Raw genomic sequence first — 17,329 nt, 5'->3', positions numbered from 1 at the left:
TGTCTCGAAAAACTAAAAAAAAGAAAAGAAAAGGTACATCTAAAGCCAGGCATGGTGGCAAATACCTTTAATCCCAGCACTCAGAAGGCAGATCTGTGAGTTCAAGGCCAGCCTGGTCTACAGAGGGTGTTCCAAGACAGCCAGAGCTACACAGAGAAACCCTGCCTTTTTTTTTTTTTTTTTTTTTTGGAGCTGAGGATCAAACCCAGGGCCTTGCGCTTGCTAGGCAAGCGCTCTACCACTGAGCTAAATCCCCAACCCGAAACCCTGTCTTGAAAAAACAAATAAGGTACATCTAGCTGGGTGTGGTGGCATACCCTGTAATCAGCACTCAAGAGGCTGAAACAGGAAGGCTGCCTGAGTTCGAGGCCAGCCTAGGCTCCATCATGAGACTGATTTTATTAAGTTCAGAGCCGGTGAGATGGCTCAGCTAGGAAAGGCACTTAGCCACTCCCCCGACGACCTGAGTTTGAACCTAAGGCCACACATGGTAGGACAGAACTCACTCCCACAAGCTGTCCTCTGATGTCTTTGCCATGGCACATGAGTACGCACATACACACCCAGAAAAATAAATTCATCCTTGCTTATACCTGGTTTGTTTCACTTACCGTACTATATATATATCCTCCAAGTTCAGATACACGATGCGACAAATGGACAATGTACTATATATTTGTAAAATGCTGATTTTAAATGTTTTCATCAAAATGCATAAGGAGGGCCGGGGTGGAGCTCAGTTGATAGAGGGCTCGACCTAGCCTGCTTGATTGAAGCCGTGGCCTGATCTTCAGTGCCATATTGAGCACGGAGCCAGGGAGTGGTGGTGCACGTCTTTAGGCCCAGCACTCAGGAGGCAGAGGTAGATGGCTCTCTGTGAGTTCAAGGCCAGCCTGGTCTACAGAACAAGTTCCAGGACAGCCAGAGCTACACAGAGAGACCCTGTCTTGAAAAACAAAAACAAACAAAAGAGCACGGTACACACCTGTGATACCAACACTTGGGGAAGTGGAAACAGGACGATGGGGGACGAAAGGATAAAAAAAGAAAGGCAAAGTGGGTACCTTTCAGCGGGCTCTGCCACGGTATGCCAGTGAGCAAACACGCCATGTACAAGAGTTAGTGCAACAGGTTCATTGAGGGAGGAGAGGGGGAGTGAAAGAGCAAAAAGCCAAGTCTGGGTGGGGACATGAGAGAGGCAGGCAGACAGACAGAGGGACAGGAAAGGAACAAGAGGAGGAAGAGGGGCAAGAGAGGAATAAAGAGGCCGGAGAGCAAGCTGTGCCCAGCAGGCACTTCCAAGGGGGGCACATGTCGCATGCCGGACAGTGGAAAGGCGCCTGGCGACAGGCGACGACGTAACTCAACTGCTTTGGCAGAGGCAGGCTGCTGCCTCGGTGGAAACTAACAAGGAGTTCAAGGTCATTCTCAACTGTAATAATGTCTTGAGGGGGGAAAAAAAATACATAGGGGCCAACAAGATGTTTCAGGGGATAAAGTGGTTACCACGAAAGCCTAAAGACCCGAGTTCAGTCCGTGAAAGTTGGAAAAGGAGAATGACTCCACAAAGTTGACCTTTGACCTCACACACATTGTAACAGCCCCCCCCCCCCCCCACCTTAGCACAGCTGACTCCATGATGGAAGTGCCATTCAGGCCATAAAACTCAGCACGTAGACGGCACCACCTGCCAAAAATGAAAACAAAGACCCAATCCATCAAAGTCCCTAGTTCTGGGAAAGTCTCTGAATGTGCTCACCTTGCTTTTTGACTTTTGTAGTTCTGTTGTTAACTGAAGTGTGCCAACCCAGAATGGGGTTTTTGTGCTTAAAAGCTCATCCTGATCCAGGCAGTGGTGGCGAATGCCTTTAATCCCAGCAGAGGCAGAGGCAGGTGAATCTTTGGGTTTGAGGGCCAGTGTGGTCTACGGAATGAGTTTTTTTCCAGGACAGCCAAGGCTACACAGAGAAACCCTGTCTTAAAAAAAAAAAAAAAAAAAAAAAAACACAACTCAACCTGAGAAAAGCTCATCGCTTCAGTGGGATCACCAGTCAGCCAAAGACTTTCTATTGGCTTAAACCCGTATGTGAGCCATCTTCTCAGTGAATGCCCCCACCACATTTCTGGAGATCCCACTAAGACCCTAGAGACCAGACCTAAAGACACTGGGGGTCTCAGAGCCCCTTGGAGCTCTGAGAAGAGTGCGGTGGTCAGAGGACTCCTAGGGGAATGCACAGCCTGAGACGTTCCAGGTCCCCAGGTCTCCCTTTGATCAATCACTACCTAATGCTCCAGGGGGATCTGACACCTCCACACTAAAAGGAAACAAGTTAGAGTGTCGCCTGGTCTGTCACCTCAAGAGTTAAGTCTGGTTAAGGAGCCTTCTGTTTGGACACCGGAGAGGGCGGATGCAGCTGCTGATGCAGAGTCCATGTGAGACACCACTGGATCCCTCTGTCTGTTCAGAATGTGTGGTGGCCACCCCTAGTTGTCTTTACTCTGGGTGTGTGTGTGTGTGTGTGTGTGTGTGTGTGTGTGTGTGTGTGTGTGCATGTTTCTATGTGTTTCTGTCAATTTTGTTTTCCTGTACTGACCAGTGGCTTTCTCTGATGTGAGACCCTCCCCCTACCTGGCTTAAGAACTGTCCCCCCTCCTGTTGGGGACTGGAATGGTTCTGCAGCTCACCAGAGAAACCAAAAAAAGAAAAAAAAAAAAAACCTCCTCCTCTCCCACTCCAGGAGCAAGAGTGCAGGCTTGTTTTGTTGTTGGACTCCTGCTCACAGTCGGGGTTGGCCCCTGTGTGGGGGTGGGGAGAGGCCCCGCCTCTCATCCTGGGGCCCCAACCATCGAAGTGGAATGCACACAAGGAAGGGAGAAATAGTTCCCCCAAGTGAGCATTCCTTCTGCTCCCTGCCTGCCCTGAACAGGCCCAGAGAAAAGGGAAAAGAGAAAGTTCCTTTCTCTTTCATGATTTCTATCTCCTTTTTAAACAATGATCCATAAAACCCACCATTCTCTTTTAAAAGTAAGGGAAAAAAACAAAAAAACAGAAACCTGCCCCTGGGCTAGCCAGGGGGATCTCAGACAGACAACACCATCTGCACAGAATGGATTTTCCCTTCTGTCCAACACTGACCAGGGAGAATTTAAAGAACTTTCACTGGGTCCTTCTTAAAGGAGTAAAGACAGCTACTAAAAAGATTCTCTTTGTCACCCAGTTGGCCCCAGATATTAAAAAAGTTAGAAAAGTTTAAAAAAATGTAAAGGTATAAGTAGGTCCCAGTTTCAGGAGGTAACTTGAAGAATGTTTAACAGCAGAGAACTGACTGAAACAAGACTTTTCACATAAACTAAAAGCCTCCGTCACCTTCTCTGATGATGATACAGGCGTACAGATACCCGACAGAATTTCAGTGTCTCACCTTCTGTCAGAAGACTACAACCCCCCAGGACTGGTCCAACACCAAGCTCCAATAATTGTACAATTAACCAGTTCAACCTCCATCCAGATTAAACAACACCCAATGGCCCTGGAAACAAAAGGATGATTGCAGTCCATATTGCCTGGCTTGAAGGGACAGGCATCCTGGTGCCTTGACGGTCACCCTGGAATACACCTCTTCTGCCTATGAAGACACCTGGGACCTCTGATTCTCATGACTCTGAGCCTTCCAGAGAAACAGGTGTGCACTGTCTTAGACCTGAAAGATGTATTCTTCAGCCTCCCGTTGGCAGAGGTGAGTCAACTCATCTTTGCTTTTAAATGGACAGACCCAGTGGGAGGTTATACACCTGGACCAGGTTGCCCCAGGTTTTAGACACTAATTGCAGACTTCTCACCCTTCCGCCAGAGCATTCCTGAGAAAACAGATTATAAAAAGAACCACTGAGGGACTGCTGCAAGAGTTACAGACCTTGACTAAGAAAGCTCAACTTTGTAAAAAGGCTACCTATCTTGGCCACCAGCTGAAGGGAGACAGAAGGGTCCTGTCTCAGAGGAGGACTGCTGCCATCCTTCAGATCCCAACTCCAAAGACTAAGAGACAGGTTCGAGAGTCCCTAGGTGCAGGGGGATATTGCTGCCTCTGGATACCAGGGTTTGTGGAAATAACAAGGCCTCTAAAAACCAGCACAGAGTGAAGAACTAGGCCCCTTATCTGAACTGAGACTCTACCTAGACTGGACATCCTAGTGTGGGATGTCCCAGCTTGATGCCAGGTTTGTGCTCAAGTGAATCCAAAACAGAGAGCCCTTACCCAGGGAGGGCTCCAAAAGAAAGACCAAAACCCTGGTGAACTCAGGGAAAACTGACTTCACCATGATCTGGCTTGCTGGGGGATACATATACTTGCTAGTTTTTATAGATATCTTTTCAGTGTGGGAAAAAGTATTCCCCACCAGGACTGAAACTGTTCAAAGAGTAGCTAAAAAGCTCCTCCAGGAGCTGATCCCTGATTTGGCCTCCACGGAGCAATGGGGTCCAAAAAATGACCAGGCTTTCATAGCCAAAACCTCTCAATTAATAGCTAAAGCTGTAGACATAGATTTGTTTCTAATTTGTGTGTTTGTTTATTAAAGACAGGGTTTCTCTGTGTAGCCCTGGCTATCCTGGAACTCGCTCTGTAGACCAGGTTGGCCTCGAACTCACAGAGATCCGCCTGCCTCTGCCTCCTGAGTGCTGGGATTGAAGGTGTGCGCCATCATTGCCTGGCAACTTTAGACAGAGATTAAAAACTACATTGTGCATATAGATGTCAGAATTCTGGCCAGGTTTTTAAAAAATAAGCAAATAAGACATTAAAAGAAACTCTAACAAAACTCTCACTAGAGTCCAGAAGGAGATGGATGGGTCTCCTTCCTTTGCTTCGGCCTGCTGCACCCCATACAGACAGGGATTTACCCCGTGGGATTATGGTTGGAAGACCTCCCCCACTGCTTCCCAAACTCAGAGATCAGCAGTTGGCATAACTCTCTGACCATTCCTTTCTCAAGTCCCTGCGGACACTCCAGTTCTCCGTGCAGGCTCTTCACTGGACCTGAGAGATCCAGCCTAGTCTTACTGTAACTGTGTTCAGTTGATATCCCTAGGAGGCCTGCTCACTTCTGAAGGGAAATGGAGGAGTGGATGTGGAGGAGAGAGAAGGGGAAACTGTGGTCCAGATGTAATATATGAGAGAATAATTAATACGTTTTTAAAAAAAAAAAACAATAGGGTTGTAAAACTGACACCTGAAAACTTCCTTTAAAAGCTTCTGGCCTGCTGGGCTGTGGTGGTGCACGCCTTTAATCCCAGCACTTGGGAGGTAAAGGCGGACACATTTGTGACTGGTCTACAAAGTGAGTTCCAGGACAGCCAGAGCTGTTACACAGAGAAACCCCTGCCTTGAAAAACAAACAAACAGACAAAAAAAGATTCTGGACTTTGGAAAACAGGAAAAACCTGGAGAATCAATCTCTGTGCCTCAGGAAGGGACCCTGGGTATAGAGTTAATCATTCCCAGCCAAAAATCAGCCAGGATTTCTGGTTATGTTTAAATACCCATTCCCTGTACTACACAGGGATAGGAACCAACCAGACTGTCAGCCCATTGACTAACAAAACTCACTGTGACTGGGGACAGCACAAATGAATGTTAGAGGACATCCAAGGGGCTGAAATTGTCTAATATTCAAAACCTTTACCCCAGGCAATTCCCCTAATTCTGATGCCTACTATTCTGCCTTATGGGTAATTCCTCTAGATAATACCAGTATTACCAAGCCCCTGAGACTACTTGGTGGGCATGTACTAATGGTTTGACTAAATGTGATGCTTTCTGCTATTTTCCAAACTAAGTAGACTGTTTGATTGGGACCTAGAGGTGTTTAAAGTTTCCATTTCTGAATTAAAACAACAGTGAGATTCCCTTGCGGACATGGTCCTGCAAAATGGGAGAGGCTTGGACTTCTCATGAAATAAAAATAAAACCATGTGTGGCTTTGGGAAAAATCTCTTTTTTCCATGCTAAATGATCAAGAGTCATTAGGAAAAAAAAAAAGCTTGCCATGGTTGGGATAATAATTGGTACCAGTCTGTGTTCTCTCGGTTCCCCCTGTCTACTTCTCTGCTATCAGCCCTGACTGGGCCTTTAATTCTCATTCTGATTGGATTAACAGCAGGGGTCCTACCTTTTTGTTTTGTTTTTGGTTTTTTGGAGACAGGGTTTCTCTGTGTAGCCTTGGCTGTCCTGGAACTGACTCTGTAGGCCAGGTTGGCCCCTGCTTCTCTAGAGCTGGGATTAAAGGTGTGTGCTACCACCCACCCAGCCCCAGTTGGGGCCCCACATCTTAAACTAGAACAGAATGAGTTCATGAGTTGACTCATTCACTAAGACCAGTCAGGAATGTAACAGGGCCCCAGACTAGCACAACTATGGGATGGAAGTACCATCCAGGCTGTAAAACAGAGCACATAGACAGTACCACCTGCCAAAAACGAAAACAAGGATCTAATCCTTCAAAGTCCATAGTTCTGGGAAAGTCTCTAAATGTGCTAATCTTGCTTTTGCACTTCTGTAGTTCTGCTTCCAGCTAGCTGTTCTTGTTAACTGCATGAAGTCGGTCAACCCAGTGTAGTTGCCAATAAAGACTTTCTAATGGCTTAAATCCATGCCTGAGCAGTCTTCTCTGGTGAATACCCAACAACATCATAATTTTAAAAAAACTCAAGTTCAAGGCTGATTGGGCCATATAAGACTGACCTCATCCAAACCAAAAGGAAACAGATGAGCTAATCAGCTTGATTTAGCCATTCTACAATATATAAGTAATATGCTGCTCACAAATATATAATTTTTATTGTCTGTTAAATAACTAATTTTTATTGTGGCTCATTGATAGAACACTTGCCTAGCATACATAAAACCATGGATTCATTTCAGTGCAAAGGAAAAAAGTTAAGGAATTTGCTCACAGATAGCAACTTTAAAGTCCCATCTGCAGCCCATAAATATTCAAACTTTTCCTCAACCTGAAGACACCTACAGGACTTGCCTCCGATGCACAAGGCTCTAAGTTCAATGGCCAGTACTGCCTCTCCACTATACATAGACACCCATAGGGTCTTTCTGCAGTTAAGCTAATTCAACACTGGGAGTATGTTCCTCGAGAGTCTGGGAACTTGAGGCTGTTGCTGTTGGCTGTTGGTCATCCTTCTCTTCCAAGCTGTGCCAGATCCCATATCCAAAGTAGATAGCAAATCCTAAAAGGGAACAGAGTCGGTGAGGTGGAAATGGTCACTCCTGTACCAGGATGCCCGTCAGGGATTCTCCATGTGACCCCAGACAGTTTGAAAGAGAGGCAATGAGAAGAATGTTGAACCCAGTTGACCAGGAATCTCTTCCCCAGTAAGCTACTCACTCACCGATCACCATCCAGATTCCAAAGCGAATCCAGGTCCCGACAGTCATTTGCATCATCAGGTAGACATTCACAAAGACACTCAGCACAGGGAGCACGGGCAGTGCTGGAACCTGTGAGCACAGCCTGTGAGCACTTGTGTGCACAGACACCTGCCTGAGCCCTCTCCCCCCAGAGCTGAAGATCCAGCCCCTATCTAGGCTCTGTGGTCAGTGCCTACTCATACCAGAGACCACATGGGATGTACTAGGAGGGACAGGAACTGAGCACAGAAGCACTGGGCTGGGAGTTGTGAGCAAATGGCTTCTTTTCATGTTTAGTTGGTTGGTTTGGTTTGTTTTCTCAAGAGAGGGCTTCTCTGTGTAGCTCTGGCTGTCCTGGAACTTGCTCTGTACACCAGGCTAGCCTCAAATTCGGAGATCTACCTGCCTCTGCCTCCCAAGCACTGGGATTAAAGATATATGCCACCACACCTGAGAGCAGATTTCTTCTTTCATGGACATGGGGTCTCAAATATCACAGGCTGACCTTGACCTGAACTTCTCCCCTGTGCTGGAATTACTGTTATACACCACCTCTCCTGGTTTTTGCTGTGCTGGGATTATGCCCGAGTCTTCAGGCATTCTAAGCTCACCAGCTGACTACATTCTCATAGCCCTTTTTTCCAGTACTGGGGATTATATCCAGATCCTCATGCACATTAAGCAAGTGCTCTGCCACTGAGTTACCTAACTCTCCCAGACTTGGGAGTGAAACGCACTTTGGGTTTTGTTAGATTTTTGGTTTAGTTTGTTTGGGTTGGGGGGGTGGTGGTGATTTTGTTCTTGTTTGGGGGGAGGGGGTTTGAAGGGGACTGTTTTATTTTTGGTTGGTTGGTTGGTTGGCTGATTGTTTGAGACAGGGCCTCATGCAGCTAAGCCTGGTCAATCTCAAACTCATTTGAACACCTGATCTTCCTCCTTCTGCTTCCCTAGGATTGAAAGTATAAACATGTACCAACATATCTGCATTATTTTTATTTTGAGACAGAATTTCACTAAATTGCCTGAGCTGGCCTAGAAGTTGCTGCAGCCTATGCTGGACTTTAAGGTGTGATCCTCCTGCCTCGGCCTCCTGAGTATCTGGGATCATACATCCATGGTGACATCTGGCTCTGTCCATTGGTGTATTGGGAGGGGCTTGTTTATTGGATTGGTTGTTTCTGAGACAGGTTATCACTATGTTGCCCTTGCTGACCTGACCAAGCCGGCCTCAAAATCAGAGATTCCAGCCAGAAAATGGTGGTGTACTCCTTTAACCCCAGCCCTCAGGGAGGCAGAGGTGGTGGATCTCTGTGAGCTAAGACTAGGACTACACAGAGAAACCCTGTCTTGGGGCAGGGATTAAAGACAAGGACCACCATGCCCTGCCTGTCCGTTGGTTTTATCAGTTCCCCACCCCTTCCTTCCCTGGTGATGTAAAACATGCTTAGACCGTAAGTCGGGCGTGACCATCTCTCAGGGTGGCTTCCCTGAGAAAAGTAAGTCACCCACCTTGAAGTGGAGAGGAGTGGTGCTCTGAGGCTGTCTCCAGATGACAAGGACCACTCCGACAATGAGAAGCAACAATGAAACAGCCACAGCTATCAAAACTGGGTCTCCAGAGAAGAGCTGTCCAGGCCACTGGGCCAGGACCAGGCACAGGAACTTCAGAAGAAGGGCTGAAAATCAATTTGGGAGAAGCACATCAGGACCCTGGGCCACATCCCACCAAATCTGTCTGTACTGTGTCTCCCCCTCTGCTAATGAGATCCCCCACATGCTGTCATCTTCCAAATGCCCAAGGGGAAAGTCCTGGCACTCACCAAGCAGGGAGGCACATCTGTAGACAATCTGGCCCGATCTCAGTGTTGGGATGGTGTCCGTGGGGATCCAGAGGCTCCTTGCAATTCCTGGAGTCCTTGCTGCGGAAACAGGCTCCGTGGATGAAGAAAATTTAAGAGCCAGCTCCATCTCAACAGCTCCCCTCTCAGATTTCTCCTTCTTACAAGAGTTTAAGTTCTGGTCTGGCTGGTACCTGAATGAGTGAGATAGTGTGGGAACATGACCAGCTGCCCCCATGCATCCAACAGACAGCCACGAAAAGCATCCGGCCGTCTTCATGGCCCCGTAACCCTCAGCCAAAGTGTGAAGGAGTCTCACCTGAGGACCAGAACAGAGAAGGCCACCAAGGAATAGGAGAGCAGGGTTCCTATGGATGTGAGGTCCACCAGGTCGCTGAGCTCAACAAGGAAAGCCATAAGCGCTAAAGTGATAAGAAGGAAAAATTGGTGTAGAAACTATGAGGAGTGTTACCTCGTAGACACAGCCAAGCTGATGAAATTGATAAAGCTGGTTGTCTACCTGCGATAATTCCACAAAGGACAGTGGCTAGGACAGGGGTGTGTGTTCGAGGATGAACACGGGCGAGTCTCCGGAACAGGAGCCCATCTTCTGCCATGGAATAGACCACCCGAGGCACGGGGAAAATGGCACCTATGAGGCTATAAGGGAAAAGGAGACTCTTGATAGTGACAATAGGCAGGCCCTGCTCCTTTAGACATTTCCCCTCCCTCTTTTCTCTCCTTTTCAGGGGCAGGGACAGATGAGACTCCAGAGAGAAACCTTTGCTACCAACCTGGATGAAAGAGCACATAATGTTCCCACAGCCACTGCATACTGAGCAGGACCCCATCCAACGTGGATAAATGCCTGGGGCAAGGGACTGTCGGTGTGAATTTGATAGTAGGGCATCATGAGGGTGAGTGCCGCGGAAACACCAAAGTACATCAGAAAGCAAACAAAGAGTGAGGTCACGATGCCCAGTGGGATGGCGCGCTGGGGGCAGCGGACCTCTTCCCCTGCAGGGACGAAACAGACCTTGAGTCAGAAACATTCGCAGGCCACCACACAAACCCTCTCCCCCTCCCATGCTCCCAAAAGCAGGCTGAACCTCCACCAGCCCTGTGTCCAAGGGTAGTCCAAACCATGACCATGCTTTTGATAGGACAGAGGGGCTACCACACCTGTGGTCGCAATACAGTCGAAACCAATGAAGGCGAAGAAGCATGTTGCTGCACCACGGAGAATCCCGTTCAAACCAAAAGGCACGAACCCTCCAGAGCCCAGAGGACCCAAGCTGTAGCAAGAGAAGAAAGGAGGAAAACACTGCAGGGAAACGGCGTGGTGGCGCATGCCTAAAATCCCAGAACTCAGGAACTGGGCGCTGAAGGATCATGGGTTCACAGCCAACTCTGACCACATACCTCAGAGCCAGCCTGGGCTACATAGCAAGACTTTGTCTAAAAAAAACAAAAGCAGCGAGGACCTGGACAAGGGATGCCAAGGTGTAACCGAGTTGGTAGAGTGCGTGCTTAGCATACATGAGGCTCTGCTTTGGTCCCAACACTGCATAGTGCGTGTGTAATCCTGGCACTTGGCAAGTGGAAGCAATTACATAGTGAGTTGGATGCCAGGCTGGAGTCCATGATACCTGACTTGAAAAACACTGTAAAGGGGACGACTAGAGGGATGACTCAGCAGCTTAGAGCACTGGCTGCTCTTCCAGAGGACCTGGGTTCAATTCCTAGCACCCATACGGTAGTTCACCTCCATGTTTGACTCCAGTTATAAGGGATCCAAGGCCCTCTTCTGGCCTCCATGGGCACCAGGCATGCACACGGTGCATGTACATAGATATTCAGCCATCACTCATACACAAATACGAAACATTGCCAGGCATAGTGGCACACGCCTTTAACCCCAGCACTTGGGAGGCAGAGGCCAGTGAATCTCCGTGAGTTCAAGGCCAGCCTGATCTACATAGGGAGATCCACAATGGCTAGAGCTACATAGTGAGACTCTGTCTTGAAAAAAACAAAATGTAAAATAAACAAGTCTTTAAAAACAATAATACACAGAGAAACCCTGTCTCGAAAAACAAATAACAAAAAATAATAATAATAATAATTCAAAAGTCCAGGGTTATTTGAAACTGGAAAATATTTTCTCTGTAGAAAATAGTAAAAATGATAACATTTCCCAATAAGCCCTTTAAAGCCAAATAGTAGCTGAATTATACATATAAATATTGATTAGATTCTGGGATACAGAAGAATAGGAACCTGTTTTTATGTTCAAGCTATCTGTGTATTATTTCTCCTGCATCTGTATATAAAATGTTTTTACATTCAAAAAAAAGGACAAATACTATAGAATTGTATTACATGAAATATATAGAATATACAAATTCATAGAGACAGAGAGATTAGACGTTATCCCAAGGTAAAGAAGAAAGTAATATAGAGCAATGATTTCCTAAGTACAGAATTTCTGTTTTGGTTTTTTTGTTGTTGTTGTGTTTTTGGTTTTTGGTTTTTGGAGACAGGGTTTCTCTGTGTGGCTTTGTGCCTTTCCTGGAACTCCCTCTGTAGACGAGGCTGGCCTTGAACTCACAGAGATCCACCTGGCTCTGCCTCCCGAGTGCTGGGATTAAAGGCGTGCGCCACCACCGCCCGGCCAGAATTTCTGTTTTATGTGATGGAAAAGCCCCACAAACAGACAGTAATATCAGGACATAATATCATGAATGTAATAATCAATACAATTAATGTAATTAATGAATATCATAAATATAATTATTGAATAAATACTACAAATGTAATCAATGAATACCACGAATGTAATTAATATCATGCGTGTAATTAATGAATATGAGTGTAATTAAATAAATAAGTAAGTAAAATGAGTTATAGGCAATTCACTGTACCCCTTTGTTGGCCCACAGTTCTGGGCTGCTATGTGCCTCATTCGGACCCACTAGCCAGACCCCATACTCCCCACACGGTCCTGGCTTGAGCTAGCTGTGTCCTGGGGGGCGCTGACCTGTCAGTGCCGTTGGGCCCCAGCGCCGCCAGCTTGTAGTCCTCCTCCGTGAGCTGCCAGTTGTGTAGACTGCCCTTCACGAAGCCGGAGAGGGAGACAAAGCACAGCACCAGGAGATTCACTCCTGTGAACACTCTGGTGACCAGGGCTGACTCCCGCGCTCCCAGGGCCAGGATTCCTGCAGGAACGCGGAGGAGGCGGTGAAAAGAAATCCTAAGGCGGCTGCCGTGGCACACACCTGGACTACCAGCACACAAGTGGTGGAGTTAAGAGTTTCACCAACCCGGCTACCCAGGAAGAAAGAGCGTGGGTCAAAATCAAAATCTCAGGCCGGAGAGATGGTTCATGGCTTAAGAGTAACAGCTGCTCTTGCAGAGGTACTCATATGGTGACTGACCACTATCCATAACGCCTGTGTCGGGGAGTGCGATGCCTCCATCACCAGCACCATGCCACCAGGCAGATACTTGGCAGATATTACATGCAGGCAAAACGCAGACACATGAAATAAGTAAATCCTTTTTTTTTTTTTTTTTTTTTTTAATTTGGTCTTCATACAGCAGAAAGGCTTGCGAGATGGCTTATCGGGTAAAAAGCCTTGCCACCGGGCGGTGGTGGCACAAGCCTTTCATCCCGGCACTCGGGAGACAGAGGCAGGCGGATCTCTGTGAGTTCGAGGCCAGCCTGGACTACCAAGTGAGTTCCAGGAAAGGCGCAAAGCTACACAGAGAAACCCTGTCTACACAGAGAAACCCTGTCTCAAAAACCCAAAAAATAAAAAATAAATAAAATAAAATAAATAAAAAATAAAAAGTCTTGCCAAGATGACTGGCAACCTGAGTTCTGTCTCCAGGCCTTTAAATGGTGGAGAGAGCCATCTCATCCACAGTTTGACCCGTGACCTCCATATGCATGCACCCACATGCATACACATAAATAAATGTAATTACAGAAGTGAAGCTAATTCTATGTTGGTGGGTCTCAGCAGAAGATTGAGGCGGAGGAAGGGTATACCTCATACATCCAGTGGTTGAAAGCTAGGCATGCTGTTACCCAGCCTCCTACTACCCACAGCTCCCAGTACAGGGGAAGCCCTTGCCTCACTGCCCTCCTGTGCCTTGCATCTCACAACTTCCGCCAGCCACCATCCTCCCACAGACGCTCACAGCCCCTCTCCAGCCTGTCTCACCAGTGAGGAGCAAAACCAGACCAAGTGCAAAAAAGTCTGGATACTCGGCCAAGAAGCTGGGCACTTGCATGGGGATGGCATGCTGCAAGGCTTGGGAGATGCGGTTCCCTACAAGACTGTCAAAAGCTGCGCTCCAGGCCCGGGCCACACTGGCTGCACCTGCAGGAAGAAGAGGAGCCTTCATTTACAAGCAGAAAGTGAACCCTTAGCATACAGAAAGAGAGAGAGAAATACCTAATCTCAATCACTGTTGGGGGGGGGGGGGTGAAAAACAGGAAAGATACATAACCTCAAAAGAGTTTCTTGGGTGAGGCATTTAGCTAGGTGGCAGAGTACTTGCCTAGCACACACAAGGCCCTGGGTTTGAGCCCCAGCACTGCAAAATGGTGGTCTAGGAAATTTTCAACAACGTAACAGATAAACACTCCAAAATGATGAAGAGCAGGTAAAATTTTATCCGCCTGGCATATACAAAGAATTCCTAGCCCAGCCTGCAGGCCATTAATCCCAGTACTCAGGAACAAGAAAGGCTAGTGTGTAGAGAGAGTTCCCTGACAGCCAGGGCCACACAGAGAAACCCTGTCACCAACACACACACACACACACACACACACACACACACACACACCACAAAGAATTCCTGGCAGGCTGAGTGTAGTGACTATGCCTGTGATTCCCAACTTTTTGTTTGTTTGTTTGGTTTTTGTTTTGTTTTGTGACAGGATTTCTCTGTGTAGTTTTGGTGCCTGTCCCGGATCTTGCTCTGTAGAACAGGCTGGCCTTGAACTCGCAGAGATCTGCCTGGCTCTGCCTCCCAAGTGCTGGGATTAAAGGCCTGCACCATCACTGCCCGTAATCCCAACTTTTAGGAGGTAGATGCTGGAGGATCAGGAGTTCAAGGTCATCCTCAGTTACTACACAGGAAGTTCAAGGCCAACCTACATGAAACCTTGACAAAAAGAAAAAGCCAGGCATGGAGGTGCACCCTTTTAGTCCTAGCATTCAGAAGGCAGAGACAGGGAAACTCTGAGTTCAAGGTCATCTTAATCTACTTAGTGAGTTCCAGGTCAGCCAGGGCGAGAGATATATATAATGAAACCCTATCTCAAAGCAGATGTGGTTGGAGAGGTTGCTGAGGGATTGATTAAGAGTGCATCGCTCTTCCATAAGACCTGAGATCGGTTTCCAGTATCCATATCAAGTGACCTGTAACTCCTGCTCCAGAGGACCAATGCCTCCGGCCTTTGCAAACATCTGCACTCCCATGTACACACATATACATAATTAAAAATAAAATAAACCTTAAAAACAGAAAAGGAAAGAAGTGATGGGGGACCAGGCTAGGCCAAGTGGCACATGCCTATAATCCCAGCACTTGGTATGTAGAAGCAGGTATATCTGGGATTCAAAGCTGTCTTATGCTATATGGCAAAGTGAGTCTGGGCTACATGAGACCCTGCATCCATAAAAATAAAACCAGAACTCCTGTAAGGCATGGTGGGTCTCACACCTATATGCCTAGTGCTGGGGAGGCAAGGCTAGGAGTATCTCCACAAGTTTGAGGACATCCTGATCTCCATAGTGAGACTGTCTCAAACAAAAGGAAATCTGGCCATTCACTCTACAGATCATTTCTTTCAGATTAATCCTTAAGGAAGCAGCAAAAAAGAGAGAATGGCATCTGGGGTCCTACACTACCCAAGTCCCACCACCCAAGTGACAATGCTTGTGAATAAGGGTAAAAACCCACTTTGCCCACCCCTCTCCGCCTCATCCCCACACCCACTGGAAGACCCTACACCTACTCACCAATGATGTAGGAGAGAATGAGGTTCCAGCCAGTGATGAAAGCCAACAGCTGGCCCACTGTGACATAGCTGTAGAGGTATGCCGAACCCGAACACGGCACCCTGGCCCCAAACTCTGCATAACAGAGTCCAGACAGCACAGAAGACAGGGCAGCCACTAAGAAGCAGATAATGATAGATGGTCCAGCTTTCTCTCTGGCTACCTCCCCAGCCAGGACGTACACGCCTGCTCCCAAGGTGCTGCCCACACCCAAGAACACCAGGTCCAAAGTGGACAGGCATCTGGACAAGGGCGACTCAGACTGTTCATTTGCTGTCAGGGGCCGCCGGCGTACCAACTTCTGGCCAAAGTGATGGACATTCTGCCACACCATCCTAGGTGCCTGGTGGAGGGATCCAAACTCTGCTGGAAAAACGAGATGAAATATCAAGAATGATCACCTGACAGGGTGTGGTAGCCCACTCCTTTAATCCTAGCATTTAGGATGCAGAGGCGGGCAGATCTCTGAGAGTTCAAGACCACTATGGTCTACATAGTGAGTCCCAGAACAGCCAGAGCTACCTAGTGAAACCCTGCCTCAGGAAAAACAAAACTGGCCTGACGGTGGTGGCGCACACCTTCAATCCCAGCACTCGGGAGGCAGGTGGATCTTGGTGAGTTCGAGGCCAGCCCGGTCTACAGAGTGAGTTCCAGGAAAGGTGCAAAGCTACACAGAGAAACCCCATCTCGAAAAACCAAAAAAAAAAAAAAAAAAAGAAAAAGAAAAACAAAACTAAACAGAACAAAATAATAACAGTAATAATAATAATAAAGCCATGTGTCTTCAAACATAAATTAAAATTCCACCAATGCTCTTCAAAAACAACCCACTCTGCTTCCAAGTCAAACCACAAAAAAAAAGCTATAACTTAGCTAGGCAAGGTGGTGCTACCTTTAATCCCAGCACTCTAAGAGGCAGAGGCAGGCAGATCTCTGTGAGTTTGAGGCCAGCCTGGTCTACAAAGTGAGTTCCTGAACAGCCAGAGCTGTTACACAGAGAAGCCCTGTCTCAAAAAAAAACTAAATAAAAATAAATGAATGAATAAATAAATAAATTAGCTGTAACTTCCTGGTAGCTGTGTATCTGTCACCCAACCCCTGTAAGTGCACTCGATCTTCATCCTGCAGTAAGGTTGAAAGGTTGAGACCCCTCACTGTTCCAATAAAGCAGTCTCAGCCTGTTGAGATCAAATCTGTCTGCCTCTGGGTGTCCTGGAACTCGCTCTGTAGACCAGGCTGGCCTCAGACTCAGAGTTCCACCTGCCTCTGCCCAACCTAAAAATGAGATCTTTAAAAAGGAATGATTTTGATTGCACCTGGGCTTACAGGTGAACCTTGAAGTTTAGATAAACTGTTCACAAGACAGTTTCAGGCAGTGAGGTAGCAAGAGGGTTGAATTCCAGAATGATGACTCATACCACTAATCCCATCATTCTGGATGGTGGGTCAGGAGTTTTCCTGTTGTTCTTTTTGTTGTTGTTTTGTGGGTTTGGTTTTTTGGGGGTTTGGGGAGGGGAATTCTTTTTTTTTTTTTTTTCCAAGACAGGGTTTTTCTGTGTAGTCCTGGATGTCCTGGAACTCACTCTGTAGACCAGGCTGGCCTCAAACTCAGAGATCCACCTGTCTCTGCCTCCCAAGTGCTGGGATTAAAGGTGTGTGCCACCACTGCCCAGCATGTGGCCAGTTTTAACGGCACAGAGTTGTGGTCAACTCAGTCCACTTCTACCAGTGGCACCAAAGCCAGCCACACAACATCACTGGCTATGATAAACTACTCACCATACCTAGTCGTACCTCAGTGTCCCAAGGAATCGTTTCCAGGACCCTCTGCAGATACCAAAATCCATAAATGCTAGTCTCTCACAGAAAACGGCTGTTTGCAGAGCCTACCCACTTAGATACTTTCATTACAACTGTTGTTTTTTACAATCCTGGGGAACCAGCTCTGAGTCTCACAAACGCAAAGTACGTGCTCTACTGCAGAGTATCATGC

General features: G+C 47.2%; 1 protein-coding gene across 1 annotated transcript; it reads right to left on the bottom strand.

Annotated features, from left to right (window-relative positions):
- Positions 1-3,509: 3,509 nt before the first annotated feature.
- LOC128124217 (cationic amino acid transporter 3-like) lies at positions 3,510-15,670 on the bottom strand. The gene is made up of 11 exons (XM_052760398.1): positions 15,298-15,670; positions 13,489-13,647; positions 12,300-12,477; positions 10,442-10,554; positions 10,054-10,276; positions 9,780-9,919; positions 9,579-9,681; positions 9,123-9,453; positions 8,931-9,092; positions 7,403-7,511; positions 3,510-7,240 (listed from the first exon to the last, which is right to left on the bottom strand). Exons 1-11 carry the CDS (start codon positions 15,668-15,670, stop codon positions 7,113-7,115), a joined length of 2,019 nt encoding a protein of 672 aa, XP_052616358.1. The 3' UTR covers positions 3,510-7,112.
- Between the last annotated feature and the right edge of the window lie 1,659 nt (positions 15,671-17,329).

The sequence above is a fragment of the Peromyscus californicus genome, unplaced genomic scaffold, assembly GCF_007827085.1.
Source record: "Peromyscus californicus insignis strain IS unplaced genomic scaffold, ASM782708v3 Scaffold_4__1_contigs__length_199733344, whole genome shotgun sequence".
In the NCBI taxonomy this organism is placed as follows: Eukaryota; Metazoa; Chordata; class Mammalia; order Rodentia; family Cricetidae; genus Peromyscus; species Peromyscus californicus.
The sequence above is the reverse complement of the archived record's forward strand: the minus strand, read 5'-3'. Positions and strand labels throughout refer to the sequence as shown.